This window comes from Gossypium raimondii, chromosome 8 (assembly GCF_025698545.1).
Source record: "Gossypium raimondii isolate GPD5lz chromosome 8, ASM2569854v1, whole genome shotgun sequence".
In the NCBI taxonomy this organism is placed as follows: domain Eukaryota; kingdom Viridiplantae; phylum Streptophyta; class Magnoliopsida; order Malvales; family Malvaceae; genus Gossypium; species Gossypium raimondii.
This window is the reverse complement of record NC_068572.1, coordinates 1,923,955-1,942,931: the sequence shown is the minus strand read 5'-3', so window position 1 is coordinate 1,942,931 and position 18,977 is coordinate 1,923,955. Positions and strand designations below refer to the sequence as shown.

At 30.5% G+C, this 18,977-nt stretch overlaps 1 protein-coding gene across 6 annotated transcripts; it reads right to left on the bottom strand.

The window, feature by feature from the left end:
• Positions 1-1,782: 1,782 nt before the first annotated feature.
• LOC105790166 (RNA-binding KH domain-containing protein PEPPER) lies at positions 1,783-17,996 on the bottom strand. Of its 6 annotated transcripts, XM_052634617.1 has the most exons (8): positions 17,617-17,996; positions 16,898-17,147; positions 15,625-15,773; positions 15,292-15,546; positions 14,509-14,703; positions 14,022-14,159; positions 2,874-2,921; positions 1,783-2,013 (listed from the first exon to the last, which is right to left on the bottom strand). In XM_052634617.1, the coding sequence occupies exons 1-8, from the start codon at positions 17,905-17,907 to the stop codon at positions 1,798-1,800; spliced, it is 1,542 nt and encodes a 513-aa protein (XP_052490577.1). In that variant the 5' UTR covers positions 17,908-17,996; the 3' UTR covers positions 1,783-1,797. The 6 variants fall into 6 exon arrangements, with proteins under 6 accessions (XP_052490577.1, XP_012473068.1, XP_052490578.1 ...); XM_012617614.2 differs by lacking the exons at positions 1,783-2,013; positions 2,874-2,921 and adding an exon at positions 4,676-5,174 and having other exon boundaries at positions 17,617-17,995; XM_052634618.1 differs by lacking the exons at positions 1,783-2,013; positions 2,874-2,921 and adding an exon at positions 4,676-5,112 and having other exon boundaries at positions 17,617-17,995.
• Between the last annotated feature and the right edge of the window lie 981 nt (positions 17,997-18,977).

The window sequence follows — 18,977 nt, the reverse complement described above, 5'->3', positions numbered from 1 at the left end:
GATTTTTTTCCCCCTTCCTTTTAGCCCGCAGCTGGAACGTGTTGGTGCCTGGAGTTGAGTCAAGATGTTGATGGTGAAGAGAGACTTTGAAGACGCTGTCAATTAGTTTGGTTAAAACTTTGAAGTTGTTGATGTAATTGGGTGCTTTCCTTTTGAATACCGAAATATTGACAAAGTTAAAACTATATAGTATTGTGATTTTGCACTTTCTTCAGTTTTCGTAAGGTCATCTCTCTTGCCCTTCAAATAACACCCATTAAGTGGCTTGAATTTTTATTTTTTAAATTAAATAAATGTATTTGAAAATTAAATTTAACCTTTGTGGTCAGAGACGAATTCAGGGGGTTGGCAGGGGGTCGGATCCCTAAAATGGGAAATTATTATTTTAGCCCTATAAAAAATTTAAAATTTTAAAATATCGATGAGAGTGAAGTATAGTGGTGAGTTTCAAATTTCACGCAATTTTGCATATTAGCCCTAAATAATTAAAGAAATTTGAATTTTTTACTAAATAAGCATTTAACAAATTGATGGATTTAGAAATAATAGTGAAGGTTATATTCGGAAGTATTTTACTATCCAATTTATATAGCGTTTGGGAACTTAGTTTTAAATTTTGGATTTGAATTTAAAAAATATATATACAGATTGAGTGATAACATATATACAAAATATAACATCCATCATTATTTCTTAAAACAAGAATTTGTTGGATTCCTACTAACTAGTAGATTTGAGTTCTTAAGGTATATATGAATTTGACAAATTCATACTTTTTTTAATACCATTTTAAATATATATTATATTGAAAAAAATACATTTATAAAAAAAATAATTTAAAGATCATCATATTAGAGTAGCAGATTTAGGGGTGTTTAAATTTCGGTTAAAATTAATCGGTCAGTTAACTAATCTAATTCGATCAGAGATTGGTTAATACTTTTTTGAAAGCTCAGTTATCGGTTAATTTGACTCGAAAGCGAGTAATTAACAAAATTAATCGAACTTAATAACTAATATCATGTATTATATGTATTAGGCTTAGCCTACTACCCACCTAATCCCCAACCAGCGGCTCACCCCAGCATTCCTAAGTCCAACCTAATATAAACCTAATCTAGTATAATTTATAAACCCAACCCAATTTAAAGTATTGGGACTGAATCTGCAACTTTCATAAAATACAAGTACTAATAGAGATATTTAGCCGATTATTTTAACCTGAAAGTTTCAGGGATGGACTTGCTCAATTGGTTTGCAGACAAGTCTAGATACAAAAGTTTGGACATAAGTCTTAGTTCCAAGAGTACACTGCCAGAAAGTTTATTTCCATTCAAACCAAGATAAAGCAAATATGTCAACTTTTGCACAACCCCCAATAGGAAGACACTACACCTTGAAATTCATTGTCAAATCAATGAATTTTAGGTTCGGGTAAACACCTAAATATTTAGATATATTCCCTCTAAGTAGGGGTGTTCAGTCGGTTAACCGAACCGAAATAACATTAACCGAATTAACCGACTTTTCAAAATTTTTAACCGTTAACCGAACCGAAATTTTTTCGGTTAATTCGGTCGGTTAACTGAATTAACCGAAAATTATATGTTTTATATTTTTGGTAAAAAATTAACCGAATTACCCGAATTAACCGAATAACAACACAGTTAACATGATTTGCAAAGATAAAATCAAATATATTGTGCTTCACTTCCTGAAAAGACTAGCATTTCCACAAGAGAACATTGTATTAGATGGTAAACCAGAAGAAATCAAATATTTTCTCTTAAAGAGGTATTATGCCAATGGTGATGAGTCTGTTCCTTTCCCACAGAAATTGGACAGTTTCCACAAATAAATTATAAACACATACAAATACACAGTAAGGAAAGGATAATCTAGCACCTTATACTTCCCAAGTATATCATCCATGTGACTAGACAGACCTAGCACTATGTCCTTAAGTGCAGCAGGAGCACGAGCACGAGCATGAGCTGTTGAGTGGCAGGCTCCCTGGCAGAAGATTTTAAAAGAAATAATACAACTACATTACATAAGAGAAATAAACAAAATGAATGTCGCAAGCAACAAATTTCAGTGCATAGTGCATGCAGAAAAGGAAACATAAAGCTGCTTCCAAACTACTTAACACTCTCCTTTATAAATAGGACCAGTAATAACTAAAACTAATGAACCACCACTTCGGTTACAAGAACAGGACAACAAACAAGGAGCAAATAACAAATAATTCCAGATAACACTACGTTAATCGTCGATTGTAGACCAATTGATCAAAACAGATGGGCATGCCACTATTTGATAAAAGGACTCTCTCATGCGCAGACATTCCAAATAAGTAAGATTTCTAGGGATCTTATATTCATGGGTTGATTCTCTTGGAATACCAGGAATGATGCATGCCTTAGCTACAGGTTTGCTTATTTTGCAGTTTGGCCAAAGGGACATGTAAACTTCACCTATCGCATCCCTGATATTGCAATGCTGCCATAACTGTTACGCATTTAAGCCAGATGGGCTATAATGCATTCTGAACTTGAGATGAAAATTTTGAAACAGGAACCTTGCCATTAAAAAAAGGGAATGAAATGCATTCTAATTGGATATCTTCAAAATCTAAAAAGCACAGAAGTTCATGGATTTGGTTTTTATTTAATTCTCAACCAAGGCATGGAAAGTGCAAGGAGACCAGCAATTAACAGCAATTCCGTACATTTGTAAACTGTAAATGTCATACATATAAAGCTCTCTGGCTTAAATTTTATTCTCATTCGAACACCTACATGCCTTATTACGTATCTTTGAATTCCATTTTTCAGTTAATCACTTTTTCTTTCATTTTTTGGTAATAATACCTGGATTATACCCAAAAGGTCCTCCATGAGTTCCACCGTTAAATCAACCTGAAGCCATTAAGTCTCAAAAACAAAGAAAATTAAAACTTTTATTAAAAGAACAATTATAAACTGACATGGTAATAGTGTTGCATCACCAACCATAGATTATACTACGAAGACATGCTTCAGACCAACCTTTGCAATGACCTGAGTTATCCAAGGGGCTAGCACACCACAACATAGATCAATCAGAACTAGAGGTGATCATGGGTTGGGCGGCTCGGCCTGGCTCGGCCCAAAGACCTACTCGAAATATGAGAGGGTTCGGATAAAAATATAGGCTTGAAATATGGGTTTGGGCAAAAAAACGAGACCCGTTTAGAAAACGGGCCGGGCCTCGGGCATCACTTTTTTTGCCCGGGCTTGGCCCGGCCCGAATGTAATAAATATTTATTTTTTATTTTTTAAATATTTTTAAAATACTTTTTTTTATTTTTGTTATTTTTAAAATACATTTTTGGTGTTTATTAAAAAAAAGGCCGGGCCGAGCTCGAGCTTAGGAATTTTTTCCTGAGTCGGGCTTGGACAAAATTTTAGGCCCATATTTCAGGCCGGGCCTAGGATGCAGGCCGAAATTTTTTTGGGGCCCGGCCCATGATCACCTCTAGTATGAGAGTATTACAATAAACATAGTCTTATTAGTTTGAAAATTATTTTATGGAAAAATTTGGTAAGACATTTTATTGAAAACCTTTTACGTTGACCATCCTATTTTACATAAAGCAAACATCAAAAAAAGCTGAAAATACTTTTCATAAAAGCTTTTATGTTGAAACAAATGGAGTCTTGAACTGTTGGTTTTACTTGAAGTATTTCTTTTACTCAAAATATGATTAGAATTGTTGAGAAATTGAAAGAATGTTTTTAATTTAATTTAAAATTTTGATTATGTAAAGCTAAATATGTTATTTTATAGTAAGAATTATTTAAGAGCTTTATATAAAAATATTTTTTCTAAAAATATCATATAATTTTTTATAAATATTTATGAAAGTGATTTTAAAATTTTATCAATTAATGTTCAAAAGCTTTAAAATAAAAGTTTATATTATAAAAATAAGTTAAAAATTAAAAATTCAATCGAAATAAATATAAATTAAAATGTTAAAAAAATTCGAGTGAAGTGAGTCAAAATGACCTATCTATGGATTTGATTGGTCAATTAGATTGGAAATCGATCGAGGTACTAATTTGGAGAAAAATTTTAGGTTCAAAATCAATTGAACAAAACTAAAAAGCAACGATTCAATTTTTTTATATTTTTATGGGGTTTTTAATAATTTATTTAATCGAACTGTTTGGATCAAACGACGAACCAATAACCTAACCAGTTTGACCATCAGTTCGACTTTGAAAACATTATTAATAATTAAACACTTTATCATTTCAGTATAGTTTGGGCTTTTGAACTAACAAGTTTAAATTAAGTTTTAAGATATGATTATTGATTTTTTTATTTTGTTTCACTGAATGATAAAGTGTCATAATTACTCACCGATGGTGCATTGACAATGCTTTTTTTATATAAATATATTTAAAAATCACTAAATTTATATTTGAGTCCAGCCAGGTTTGAGATTAACACTGAGCTAAATAAGATACAAGCTCAATAATCTTATTCAAGCTCATTTGTCGAGCTTAACATTTTTGCCAAAACCTTCTCATATTTTAAGTAAATCTTTCGAGCCTAGACGATAATTTGACCTTTGAATAAGTACAAGCGGAGCTATATAAACTATAAAAAAGAAGGGGAAACACAATTGAAAGAAAAAAAACTCATCCTTCATTCATAATTAACAAATCATTATTCCCGAATGAGATCGAACCGTGACTCAAATATTTTCAAGATTTTAATTCACGGTCTACTCTTGGATAGATCTACAATTATGCTCTTTCTTACACCCATCCTCATGTCTAGTCATTCAGCTTTGGTAATTTATCTTTCAGATAACACCCATATTTGCTTCTCACTTAAACAACTCAAGTTCCATCAAAATCCTAAACTATAAATCTTAAACCCATTTTCCTGTCGGATTCATTAGCTTAATAAAACCGACATATTCAACAAGCTGCAACATATTCAAATGGCTCGGAGTCGGGAGATTGACATTTGAGGGATGGTGCGATCTCGGGTTTATCCGCCGATGGGGGCGTTAATATCTTAAGGGCGAAATCCCACAAATTTCTTAAGTGAAACCTGAAGCCATGGCAGCATCACACATGATAGGAGCTGATCTGAAAGTTTTAAGTTTTGATTTCCTATATAACAATATGAATTTGCATTATGTAAATCCAATATATAACAATATAACACAAAATCATATATTGATATTGATATTAATATTAATCTACCATCTATAAAAATAAAATAAAATATTTTTTTAACTAATAAAAATATCTTTTATTATTTATTATATTCGTATTATCGTTCAAAATGTAAGTATTTTCATTCAATTAAAAGCTAAAATATCACCAAAAAAAAGTGTAATTTCATAATTATTTTCATTCAAATTTCATTAATGGTTTGAATTTTTATTATTATTTAAAATATTTTGATTATGTTCAACAATTTAAATTATATTACTTTACATTAATAATATGAAATAAAAATATATTATTTAATGAATTGAAAAATTGATATATATAAATACAAGTTTGAAAAATCTTTTGAATTGACAAAAATAATTAATATTTTTCATTATATTTCTAATTTTATCATTCTATCATATTTTATTGCTCATTATATTAATTTTTCATTCCATATTATTTTATTATTAATATGATTATTAAAAATATAAATAAAATTCTAATTCAATTCACAAGCTTTGGTTAAATGAGTTGATTTATAATAAATTTTAGCAAAATATATGTTAATAAAAAAGTTAAATTTTATATTAAACCATTTTACCTCAAATGTAATATTTTTTATTAACTTCACCTAAATAAATTTATATAATAAATAAAAATTAAAATATATATTGAGTTTAGTTATAATTTTTTAACCCAAAATAATGAACTTTATATTAATTTAAGAAATTTTTATATTCTATTAAATACTAATACAAATTTTAATTATTTATATGATACCTAACTTTACATTTAATATATAATTGTATAAAAAATAAATTTCTAATAACATAAGGATCTTATAATAAATTATATTATAAGATTTATTTCGTTATATTTTTTTATCTTATATTACAATTATTAAAAGTCTACCAAACAATTGTAAAACTAGAATTTACTAAGAACTAACTAAAATGTAATTAACACCTAATTAAATAAATCATTACTTTACCTTTATTTGTTTTTTTCTTTAAGATTTAGAGCTTTTGGGTGGATTCGGATGGAAGGTATGCTTACTTGCGGTTAGTGTAAAAATAGTGGTACGATGAGATTAGATACTGTAGCATGAAACAAAAAGTAAACTAAACGCACCACACCACACCCCATCACCTATCCAAACCTATCATTCATATCGGACGATAAAATTTCAATTTTAATCCTTCTATTATGATCACATTCGAGATTTAATTTTTATATTTTAATTTGACATAATTTGATCTTCTACTTTAATAATGACATTATTTAATTCAAACAGTTATTATCCTCAATTATTTCGATTAAAATGTAGACATAATTTTTTCTTAAAACATCTAACACAAAAAAATCAATCTCAACATTATAAGTTAGAATGCATATTTTTAGAATAAAATCTGCATTAGCATTTTACTTGAAATAATTAAGGTGCCAATAATTTGGACAAACTAATGATTCTATAAAAGTAGAGGGACTAACAAAGGTGAAGCCACGAATTTTTTAGGTGGGCAAAATTGAATTATAAATTATTGAGTGACCAAAAGTGTAATTTTATCATGTAATAACTTATTTTATTATCATTTATAAGGAGATCACAAAACAATTTTTTTCCATTTTGTGGGGGGCCAAAGTCCCTATCTGCCCCCTTTGATTCGCCTACGTGGATTAAAACTGTCCATGGGCCAGGCCAGATTGAGGCTCAATTCCATAAAAAGTTTCAATTCCAAGCCCATTTTCAGATTGGCACAACCCGCGCAAAAAACCTCTTTCACTATTCAAAAATTAATAAAATATAAAAAAATATTTTAATTGATATTTTATATATTTTTATAATTAAATTTAAATAAAAAATATTTTTCATTATTGTAAAAATTCTTACTCAAGCCCGACCCGACTCCTGACACTTAGACAAGTCTAGCATATGTACCAATTTATGTCAAACTAAATATAGATAGTAAATCCTAAATTTAAATGAATAAAACAAATAAAGTGAACTCTTATTAATGAAAATCTTGAATTAAATTTTATGGATTTACTCGTTTGATTTAATAAAAGAGTTTAAAAGTATGAAAAAGTAAATTGACATTGACATTGAACATATTTTAACCTTCAAAGTTTTACTTAATAATTTGACAACAAAAGATAATTAACTTAACACGAAGCATAGGATGGGAACCATACTCATTATTATATAGGTTATGATAAAATTAATATTTAATTAAGTATTTATATGTTATCATTGTGTTCAAGGGCGACGACAAGCGGCTAACAAAGGCCTCCAACCCCTTTAAATTGAAAAATTACATGTTTGGCCCCTTAAACTGCTAAAATTTTAATTTAATCATTTAAAAATTATAAAACTATAAGCTAATGAAATAGTGAAGTTACATTTTAGCTCTTATAAAAACATTGAACTTAATTTCTCCCCAAAGATTCCAGGCTTCGCCCTTAATTGTGTTTTTATTATTAATTTTTTATATTATGTTCATGTGTCACTATCATGTTTTCAAATTTGTTGTGTCTAATTGATACTAAATAATTCCAAATTTTGTGCCACTTATTGTTGCATTAATATACATGCTAGTTTTTGTTGTTATTTGTTGTGTCGTCGAAGCACCATTGGAGTAGTGGAAGAACAAACCAACAAGCCGAATTTCATGGCCCCAATTGTGAGAAACTTGAATCAAGTGAAAGGGAGTGTGTATAGGGTTTACCTTCAATTGATAAGTGTAGCTCGAATCTAGATGACACATTCACATAATCGAAAAATGCTTTCACAAACCTTTAGCTGCAATTCATTCGTACCATCTTCTATGCATCCACTAGATCAACAATCAAAGTCTTTTTGAAATCGGAATCCACCAACCTCCTTACACTCGTGCTAGCCGAAGCTTTGAACGACCAAAAATAGGAATATGGATTTTGGATTACTGTAGCCAAAACAATTCACAAGGTCATCTTAATCCATAAGAAGAACATCACCATACAATGCATATCTCTTAAACTCATTATAGTAAGAAATCCATATCTCTTAAACTCATGATGTTATCTTACACACCTATACAATGCATGTGTTTCTTCATAAGTTTTGTTCCACAACTTGTAGAGCTTGCTATTGTTCTACCTTCGGTTCAATAAAGTCTTATAGACCTTAAACTTCTTTAAGTTCAATCTTTCTCCCACTTTTCACTCTAAATATGAACCCCTTTTTATGATACATGTCCAACTAATAATACTTTGTCCTTGATGGGATTTTTACATAAATGTATTTATTAGATTTGAGTTTAAGTTTAGTAAATATCCAATATCTAACATAAGCTTCACAAAATCACATCTAGATCAAATACGATTTAGTGTAAAAGCATCTTAGTCTAATGTATTTCCTTAAAAGAAAGTACAAACATTTGTATGACTCATCATTGATCAAATCATATCTAACAGAGTTGAATTCCTCCCCTCAAACACTCCACTCCATTGTAGAGTACCAAAAGTAGTATATTGTGAAACCATGTCACATTCCTTCAAAAGGTCATCAAACTCTTAGCTTAACTACTCTCTGGTTCGATCTAATCGAGAGTCTTGATACTTTTGTCTAGTTAGTTTTTACTTCATCCTTGAAGTCCTTAAACATTTCAAGGGCTTTAGATTTATGGAACACAGGGTAAACATACTCATAACAATTGAAATCGTCAACAAAAGTAACAAAGTATTGAGAACCACATCTAGCATCTAAACTTATTATTCCATATATATCCTTTGTAGTCTTTGTACAAAAGCACATATGTGAGAACCACGTTTGATAATAAATACCAAATAACTAGTACAAAACAAATTAACTTCAACAACAAAAATACCTGAACCAAAAGCCTTACTTCCTTTCATCTTCATAAGTTTCTCAATATAAGTAGAACTCTTCTTCCTACATTTGATTTGATCATAGAGAAAGCACTTACCTTCTTTAACCACATCACCTTTTGGTTCCAATGCAACTTTAAAGCACTTAGACTTGTCGTTAGCACTATCTTTTCAGTATTTTACTTTTGCCTTACCCCTTCAAACCATTAGTATAGCCTTGAGTACAAGCTTCTTGCACCTTTTGGTTCCAATGCAACTTTAAAGCACTTAGGCTTGTCGTTAGCACTATCTTTTCAGTATTTTAGTTTTGCCCTTACCCCTTCAAACCATTAGTATAGCCTTGAGTACAAGCTTCTTCAAGTTTGCCTCAATTGTTTTCAACATGCTAAACAACTCTAGCAAAGATTTTTATGTCTCGTTCATGTTGTAATTCATAATGAATTGACTATAACTGCCCGAAAATAATTGCAAGACAACATTAGTGGCCAACTCTTGCAGGTCTTTTATGTAGTCTATCATCTTGAGAACATGAGTTCCCTCTAACATTTTACATTGAAGTAGGGCCTTAAAATTCTCATACCAATCTTGACGTGCTTGCCCCTGAAAAACTATTTTAGGTGCTCGATCATATCATTTGCGACCATGTCCTCATGTTGGTTTTAAAGTTTAAAGTCATAGTGGCAAGCATTAGACATTTTATGTATACCATATCATTAAGATGCCTCTTGTAACCATCCTTATCAACTTGAGAAGCATTAATTGCTGAGGGCTTAGGAATGGGATCTTTAAGAAAATATAATTTTCGTTCTTGTTTGAGGACTATTCAAATTAAGATACCAATCCAAAAAGTTAAGACAATTTAACTTGTCCTCCTCAAAGATTAATTATAATGAAAGGGTGTCAGATACTTTTGATGCCATGGTAATTTATAACCACAAAAATGCACAAAGTAAAATACCATGATATGATCACTTAAAACAAGACTTTATTAAAAGATACTCACTATTTTATTCATAATTAATAATGGTCACTATTAATCTCGAAAATTCTTATTAAAGAATTCTTAATAGATCAAAATCTATACTTCGCCTCCTCTTAAAATAGTTTTAGCCAATCACTTAATATTATAGATATTTAGGTAAGCAATTTTTACAAATTATTACGTCTTATGTAATTCCCAAAAAAAGCTAATGAATAACCACTCAAATCATCTAATGAACCTACCAACTTACTTGCCTTTTAAGTCCCTAAATATATTAGGATAAAATGGTTAGGCACCAACCTTTGGCAAAACCTACATTGTATAGAGGAGGGCTTGACTAGGGTAAGCAATAAAAGGCATTAACACTGAACCATTGTTACTAACTAAAATATTAGATTTGAGAGTATAAAATCAATAAATCGAATATTAAACCGAAAGTAACCAAAATAAATCTAATCGGAAACTCATCAAAATCCAATTAGTGTCATGTGTTAACACAAAATAAACTCGAACTCAAGGTTTTAACATTGCTATTGGGCCGCTAAAACACCATCGACATAGTGAAAAAACAAATTGACAAGCCCAAACCAACAGATCCAAGTGCGAGATACCAAATCTAAGTGGAAGAGAGTGAATGGTTCACTTTTGATCGATAAGCGTAAATCGAATTAAGATGCATCCATCCCAACTTTTATGTCATATGCCTAATTGTTGATCAAAGAGAATCATTTAAAGACAAAAGGTCACCATCAACCTTCTACCAATGCTAATAGATAATGTTGTTTAAACCATACCGATCGATCAAAACAAAAAAACAACTGGAATATCGATCTAGAGAAGGGTTAGACATCGTGAACCGAGCTACAACCCTAATTGAATTGACAATTGAACCAACTAAAATGATTCTCTATTTTTTAAATAATTTATTATTTTTAAATTTTTACAAACCCTTTAATAATTTATTTATTTAAACAGATTAAACCAATCTATTTGTAAACTGATGGTTTGACCAATTCGACCATCGATATGATTTTGAAACCTTACTAATCGAATCTTAAAGGGCTAAAAATAGGGATATGAATTTCAACAAAACTTTTCCACAATAATGTTATCGTGTAATCTATCCCTTCGTCAATGATCTTTAGATTGAAAATAAATCACAAGACAATCATACTAGTAATGTCCAATCTTTTATTTCTGAATTACCGAATAGACTTCTGATGTTGGGAACCATGGTGACCTCAAGTCCAAATATCACATACACCATTAGCACTATGAGAATCATTGTGACCTTCACATAACAATCCAATAAGCATTCTCTTGTCGAGTCAATCCAATTCGTTGTTCTCTGACATGTATCCATGCATTGACTCTCATACTCATAACACCACCTTGTTATCAATCAACCACACACCAAGCTTGGCCGTATTATTATTGCTCCAATCCACAACCATGATCAGTTCAAGAATAGTCTTACTACTTTAACACTATGAGTAAAAAATTGTAAAAGAAGATAAAGGAAAGGTTAAGAAATATTTCATTTGGATGGTTAAAACTAATAAAAGAAAGGGAAGTACTTTCCACAACTTTTGTTTGGTTATACTAGGGAAAATTAAAGAAATGATTGTCTATAATGGTTTATTTTATTTGGATGGTTAAAATTAATAAAAGGAAGGAAATATCTTTCCTTTCATTAATTTTCTATACAAATTGGAGTAATTTCAAGAAAAGCAACCGAGTAATAAACTCCCATTAACTTTCCCTTAAATAAATAAATGAATAAAGTTATCCAAACATAGGGTAATTTTTTTAATTTATTTAACGCATAAAATAAATACTGAACACAATAATATGATCACTAAAGCAAAGTAAATAATATGTAGTCATTGGGCGTACCATAATCATATTAGATGTATTACTAATATTTTATTTATTTGAATTTTGATAAATTAATTATTCCTTAAATTTAACATTTTATTCTCTAAATTTAATTAACATTATTTGATATATAATTTTCAACACATTAATTAATAATTCAATTTAGGCAATTAATCAATTAGATTCTTGGACAGGTATTGTATTTATGTTATATTAAATTATTATTTAAATTTTACTTTAAAAATTATCTTGGGATAATTTGCTTATTTTGTAATGATAATTTAATTTGTAACTCTAAATTAGAAAAAGAATCATCAGAAATATATTCAATTTATCCAAATACTAGTTTAATCTAAGATTGTATTTTACAAATTAACTATCACTTTTTTAAGTGTAAATAAATAAAATATCACCAACCAATATTAATATTTTTTTATTTTTATGTATGTTAACATAGCCAAAAACATACATAATGTTACTCATATTTTTAACACATTATTTTTCCCAAAATAATTTAGAAGAAAAAAATTCTCCCCATCTGATTGTGTCAAAATTTAGTTCTAATAATATTTTTTTCCTTTTATTTAAGTTAATCTCCCAGATAAAGTGAAACCAATTCAATTAAAAAATTATCAAAAAATAAAAATTATAAGGGTCAAGGCATGTTAATATCTTTTAATATTCTTAAAATAGAAGTTTCATTTAAAATTTTAGAAATTATCTAAAAGGGCATATTCCTTAAATTTTAATTCAACAAGTCTAACCATAATTAAAAATCATAGAAGTTAATAAAAATTTCAAATTTGTTACAAAACCCAACCAGTTCACGATTTTAGATTTCAACCTAACTGACCTGATCTAATCCAATTCCAACAACACTGAATATCTTGAATCTAAACAACTTAATCACTTATATTTATATAAAATATGTTAGTTTGGGTTCACAATCGTTATTTATTATTATAACTATTTATAAAAGGTGTTATTTAAAGATCAAATTGGGTACAGAAATCAATCATCATTAAGCGCATGATATTCATGAACCTCACCAACCCATTTTATTGTTTAAACATTTTTAATATTAATAATAAAAATAGGTGGGAAAAACATACTGGGTCATGTGTGAAATTACTCATTTTAAATATAAAATTAACTGAATATTTAATAAATGTTTAATATGAGAAAAAAATTCAATTTGAATATTGAATAACGCTATTTTTTCGATTATGAATAGTTTGTTAAATGAAATAAAAGACGCTATTATATTGTATTGATTAAAGTAATATTAAAATAAAGATAAAATGCCTATTTAATCCTTGTAGAAATAATAATTCTCTTTTTATATTTTTAATTTCTTAGATACTATTATTAATATAATTCAAAATTATGGTAATAAAATCGTACTTGCATTCCTTTTACATACATTATATTTAAAATGATACGTAAAATAATATATTGTAAATATTTTTAATACATTATAGTACACACATTTTATATTTAGAAAATTAAAATTATTTCTTAAGCATTATTTACTTACTTTTTTTTTTTGAGGAATAAGCATTACTTACTTTTAATTTAACATATATTGTGTGTATCAGTATTTTAACAATAAATATTATGTAAATGGGCATAATAGAAAAAATTATATTTTTGGGTACAATTACAAATATAAAGATAATTAATTAGATAATCTTATGGCATTATTATTATCAGATAATTGAAGTAGAATTAGGCAAAAAGGTTCAATGTTTAAAGTTTTTGAGTGTCAAACTTGGATGTAAATCATTACATATTTTACTTGTATCCCTATTACATCAAATGTTTTCAAGAAAGCATTAATATGAACTAATAATTTTACATACATATATATAAATATATATATATGTATATAATTTATATTAAGTTTATAGATATATTCTGAAACTTAACCCGAGTCTGCACTCCTCACTCGCCCCGTCCCGCCCCGTTGTCAATCCCATCAGAGAAACACACCCATTCAAGTTTATACTCCAAAGTGAATTTAAGGTAAAATAATAATTTTCTTAAAGCCTAAAAGTAGAGTAGCCACTTACACTTGAAGATCCCCCATATCCACCATAGGGTTGGGATGAAAGTGCAGATGAGCTGCCTAACTGCGAAAACGAGGACCTATAGCTCGTGTCTCTGTAACCGCTGCTCATAACCGGATCCTTGTGATTGCTCATAAATTCCTGTATTAAAACAGTCTTAATATGTAAATAATGCAAGCACCAAAATGATTGTTTATAGAGAAAAATATCTATTCATGTTACTAGTCTTTGGCTGTGTGTCGGATGTGTGTTCAATTTTTCTCAAGGTTTCCATGTATTGGAGGGGTTTTAAGTATCAGATATTGGAACCCATGTTCAAATATGCATTGAATAAGGATGTTAAACACGGATCAAACCCATTAAAGAGAGTACAAAGGAGGCATAGTTCCATGATTTACATAGCAAAAGAGAAGTCATAGTGATAGTAAAACTTGAAACGCCAGCCAGTTACAGTGAATTAACAAATAGGTCGTATGGGAAAGTGTCTTACTTGAATAAGTTGTTGAGCCAACTGAACCTGAGATGAGGTGCCTTTAATTTCAACCGTTATTTCATCAGATAGGCCCCCACTTTCTTGCACGGTTATGACGGCTCCACTAGTGCGACGAATGTGTGCAATATTAACTCCTCCAATCCCAATAATGTCCTCAGCATAAGAAAATGGTATTTGCATGGTTTGAGCAATCTGATTCCATAAATGCAAGAAGAGAGATGACAATACATGATAAACCAATGTAATGCAAAATCCTAATTTCAACAACAAAACATCATTAAAAAATCTCTAAGCTGAATTAAATGTATGTAATGATGAGCATGTAATTAAGAGAAAGATTGCCACTTTCAAGTTCTTTAACTCAAGTAGCAATGATTTGGAGCAAGTAGGGCATGAATGAACTAAAAAATGGCTCAAAGTGATTTTCTTCTCACCCTCTTGAATTAACTACTAATTAAAATAGTACTTAATTTCATGGAGAATCACCTTGGGGTTTTACTTATTTGGCATTTTATGTTCATGTCTTGTATAAATAAATGTTTCACCGGATTATGAATTTCGACCAGCTTCGGATTATGAATTCTTGAGAATTTAGATTATTGAATACGAGATTTCCCTCTCTTACCCTATTTTGGTTCTGCCCTCTAATTTTCAATCTCATCTCCAAATCCCCCTTTCCCTTCCTTGTTTGACATCATAATCTCTGATTTCGCTCTCTCCCATTTTGGTAAAAGGAATTAAAAAATAGTAATACTAATCGAGGCACGTGTAAAAACAAACCTGAGTAACTATAGGAACAGCGGTTCGAAGAAGGCCTGAACTAGAATGTACTGTCGGAAGTGCAGGATCCTGTCCATAGAATGAAATTCCAGATGGGATTCGTGACTCGAACTGTTTTTCATGATCAAGGAATAAAGAGTCTCTCCTTGCTGTAATAGGAAGATCAATTCCGATTCCACTTTGAGAAACGGTAAGCAGAGATGACTTTTCAGCCCTTGTCTCTGCTTGGAGATCTTGAGTGACAACCGTATTATGCTACAAATATACATAGCAAATCTTAGCATGAAACAGCTGCAGTCTACATAACAACAGTTTGATAGGAATCGAACTTACGGTCTTTTCAAAAAGAGGAAGAACAGTGTGATCAACCAAAAATTTCCTCAGGTGCCCCACCACTGCTTCAAGAGCTTTAAGAACCTTCAGGGCTTCCCCCTGCAACTCCGCAATCCTCTCATCTGCTACCACATAAGATGGTGTTTCATCTGTACAACAGAAACATGTTCATCGTGAATTTTACAGAAACCAAAAAACCAATGATTTATAGGGCATTTCTTGAACAGAATAATATACAAAAACTTGGATCTATTGTACAATTTATGCAACCATAATGGTCTAAAATAATTAAAGGAAACGTCAAAATTTATTACCTTCTATTACTAGAATCGTAAGTATCATGTACAAGTTATAAAAAATGCTTCTATGCGTCTAGAACCATACAATTGCAACTGTTTAAGTTAAAATAGTAGTAAAGTTCAGATGAATTATCAAAGGATCAAATGATTGAAGCAGACAATATGACCAACACTCTGTAGATTTTGGACATTACAACCTAAGGCAGCCACTTATTGATTCCTCGACATAACAAAGCTAAGCAATAAAATCAGCCGGTTAGGATATTAGCTAAAATCATACAGCAGGTATCATTATGTTATCTAAGTCTCAGGAACGTGAATTTTCAGCTATACAGATTGGAAAACTTCGTGCACCCTCACTTTAACAGGGATGAGAAGACATTCAGCTGGAAAAGGGGCGTCCTTAAGTTCTCTAAATCTTTACTAAAATTAAAAGAGGAGGCAAGTTTGGTTGATTTAAGCAATAACCCCTTCCAACAAAGTCCCTCCAGCCAAAACAAACAGATAACCAAAGCACGTGAAATCCCCCCAAAATAGATAAATGAAGCATGCACATAAATGAGCATAAGCGTGCACCCATTAAATAAATAATAAAGGGCACGGGATCTCAATAATCATCCATCAATGCACTGAGCCATGCAGAATTAAGCCAAGACTTTATTGATTTAAGGTTTACTTCATGCCTAGCATGGGAATGGGTAGGATAAGTTCTTATTTAATTTCATATTTATCAATTACTCGACCTTTTTAATTAAAGGATAGAACAATCAGTTGGTTTTATCCTATATGATGAGGATTAAACAACTCAGTCAAAAGGCAAAAGGATTGTATAATCCCACAACAATAGCGTTACACAAAATAGGGCTAGAGCATTAAAATTACAAAATAAAGATATTTCATTAACCAATCCATATGCACCAACTGAAACCTAATTGCAAAGAACTCTTATATATTTTAAGAAGTACAAAACATACCTGTTGACAACACCTTCACAGATGCACCGGTGCTCTCTTGTAATGACTTAATTAAGGAGCCTTGCTTTCCGATTAAACTGATTGCTTGCGTAGAAGCTACCAACAACCGGATCGAACAAAATGCAGCTCCAGCTGCTTTAGCATCCCCATCGTTGTCCGGCAATCCAGAGACACGTTTAAAAACTCTTATAGCAGCATCCATTGCAGGCGAAAGAGGCGCCTCTGGTGCTTCCTTTCCAGATACTAGTACCTACAAGAAAAAGCCAATAAATTCAAGGAACCAGTACAAGGGTAGCTAGATTTACATAAATCTCATAATGGACAAAGTACTTACTATTTGCTCCAAAATCAAATCTTTGCCTACAAACAACAGTTCTACTTCTCCATACAGTAATAGTTACAAAAGGGTACCTAGATTTACATAAATCTCACAATGGGAAACCATCCTATTAAGCTCAGTTGTCACTTTTACTGCAATTTTTCGCTACCAAAAAGAAAATAAAAACGAAATTTTTAACTTTTTCGAATCAAGAGATACAAGATTTGCATCAATATAGATTAATTAGGCCTAAAGTTTCTCTTCTTTTACCCTTAGCTCGTTTTTTCATTATCAAACTTATTATATAAACTAAAGAGAGCCCAATGAATCGACTACTGTGAAAGAGAAAATAAGGAAAATATTTTAAGGTAAAAATTAAAAAATAAAAAAGGGCGTTTACAATTCGATCGGGAGTTCCAACAGCACCATCAAGTACGCGGATACGGGCCCGGGTTTCCTCGCACATCTTCTTGATAAGCTCGCCTTTACGGCCAATTATGCTGCCCACTTTAGAAACCGGCACGATGAGCCGAAAAACGCAGTGACCCGGCCAGCCGGGCCACTTCTCTACTGCTGGGTTATTAGCGGTCGTTTCTGAAGGGCTTACGGCTGATGGGTCGGCTACTATAGCCGTGTTGTTCGGTGCCTGGGTCTTTGCCGAACCGTTCTCCGAGGCGTCGGCGATTTCCATGGCGGGAATTTTTACTTGCAAGAGCTGGTCGGGGCTTCGAAAAAGAGGTTTCTATTTCGACTTGCTTGAGAAAATAAAACGGTGTTCGTCAATTACCACGGAGGTGTTTATAAATAGATAAAGTCGGGTCGGGTTTGTGTTGAATTAAAATAAGGTATTTTTTACATTCATAAATCTATATCTAAAATAATTTTATTTTAATAAAATAACAAATATTAATTTAAGGTTTTTATATAAAATCTAAAAAAAAATTGTATGCTAATAATAAAATCGGAACTACACTTGATCATGGGTCGGGCCACTCGTCCAGATTTGAAGGCCTATCCAAAAAGTTAAAAGGATTTGGGAAAAAATATAGGCTCGAAAATAAATTTAGACAAAAAAAAAATACTCGTTTTCTAAATGGGCTGAGCCTCGGATATGATTTTTTTTGTCCCATAAACTTTTTTTCCCTGTTTTGTTGTTGCTATGTTGTTGTTTTACTATTTTGCTACTATTTTAGAGACTTTTATTTGTTAAGTAGCAACTATGTTAGTGTTATTTAAGTATAAAGACTTTTTTTAATGTATTTTCAATTTGTTGAGAAATGTTTATTTTAATGTTTTTAGTGTATTTGGTTTATTATATTTTTTAAATTTATTTTTATATAAAAAATCTAAAACATAATAATACGGGTGGTTGGGTTGAACTCAGGTTTAGCATTTTTAATTTAGATTGACCCAACCCGAAAATGGGCCTAAAATTATGCATCAGCCCCATCCGAACCAGTCCATGATCATGTCTAATATGAACCCAATACACCATCATATACACTCTTCTTACTTTATTGTTTCTACTAATACAATATTTAATTTTCATGTCAATTTTTAGTAAATATATTACACAATTATTTTCACTCAATATCACTAAACTATTCACAAATTTACGTTGATGACATTTAACTTCAAAATGTTGCAAAATAATAATTAAACTATACGAAAGTTTTCACTTAAGCTATTGAGCTATTTGAACTTTTTTAGTTAAGTCATTGTAATGTTAATTATTTTTTAGTCCAACTAGCAAGGTCCAAG

Bases quoted from the DNA above. Each gene is read 5' to 3' on its own strand.
- LOC105790166 (XM_052634617.1), bottom strand. From the start codon at position 17,907: ATGGAAATCGCCGACGCCTCGGAGAACGGTTCGGCAAAGACCCAGGCA. The intron at 14,160-14,508 runs GTAAGACACTTT...GTTTTAATACAG, and splicing joins TGGCTCAACAACTTATTCAA to GAATTTATGAGCAATCACAA. The intron at 2,014-2,873 runs GTATTATTACCA...ATCTTCTGCCAG, and splicing joins ACCTTTTGGGTATAATCCAG to GGAGCCTGCCACTCAACAGC.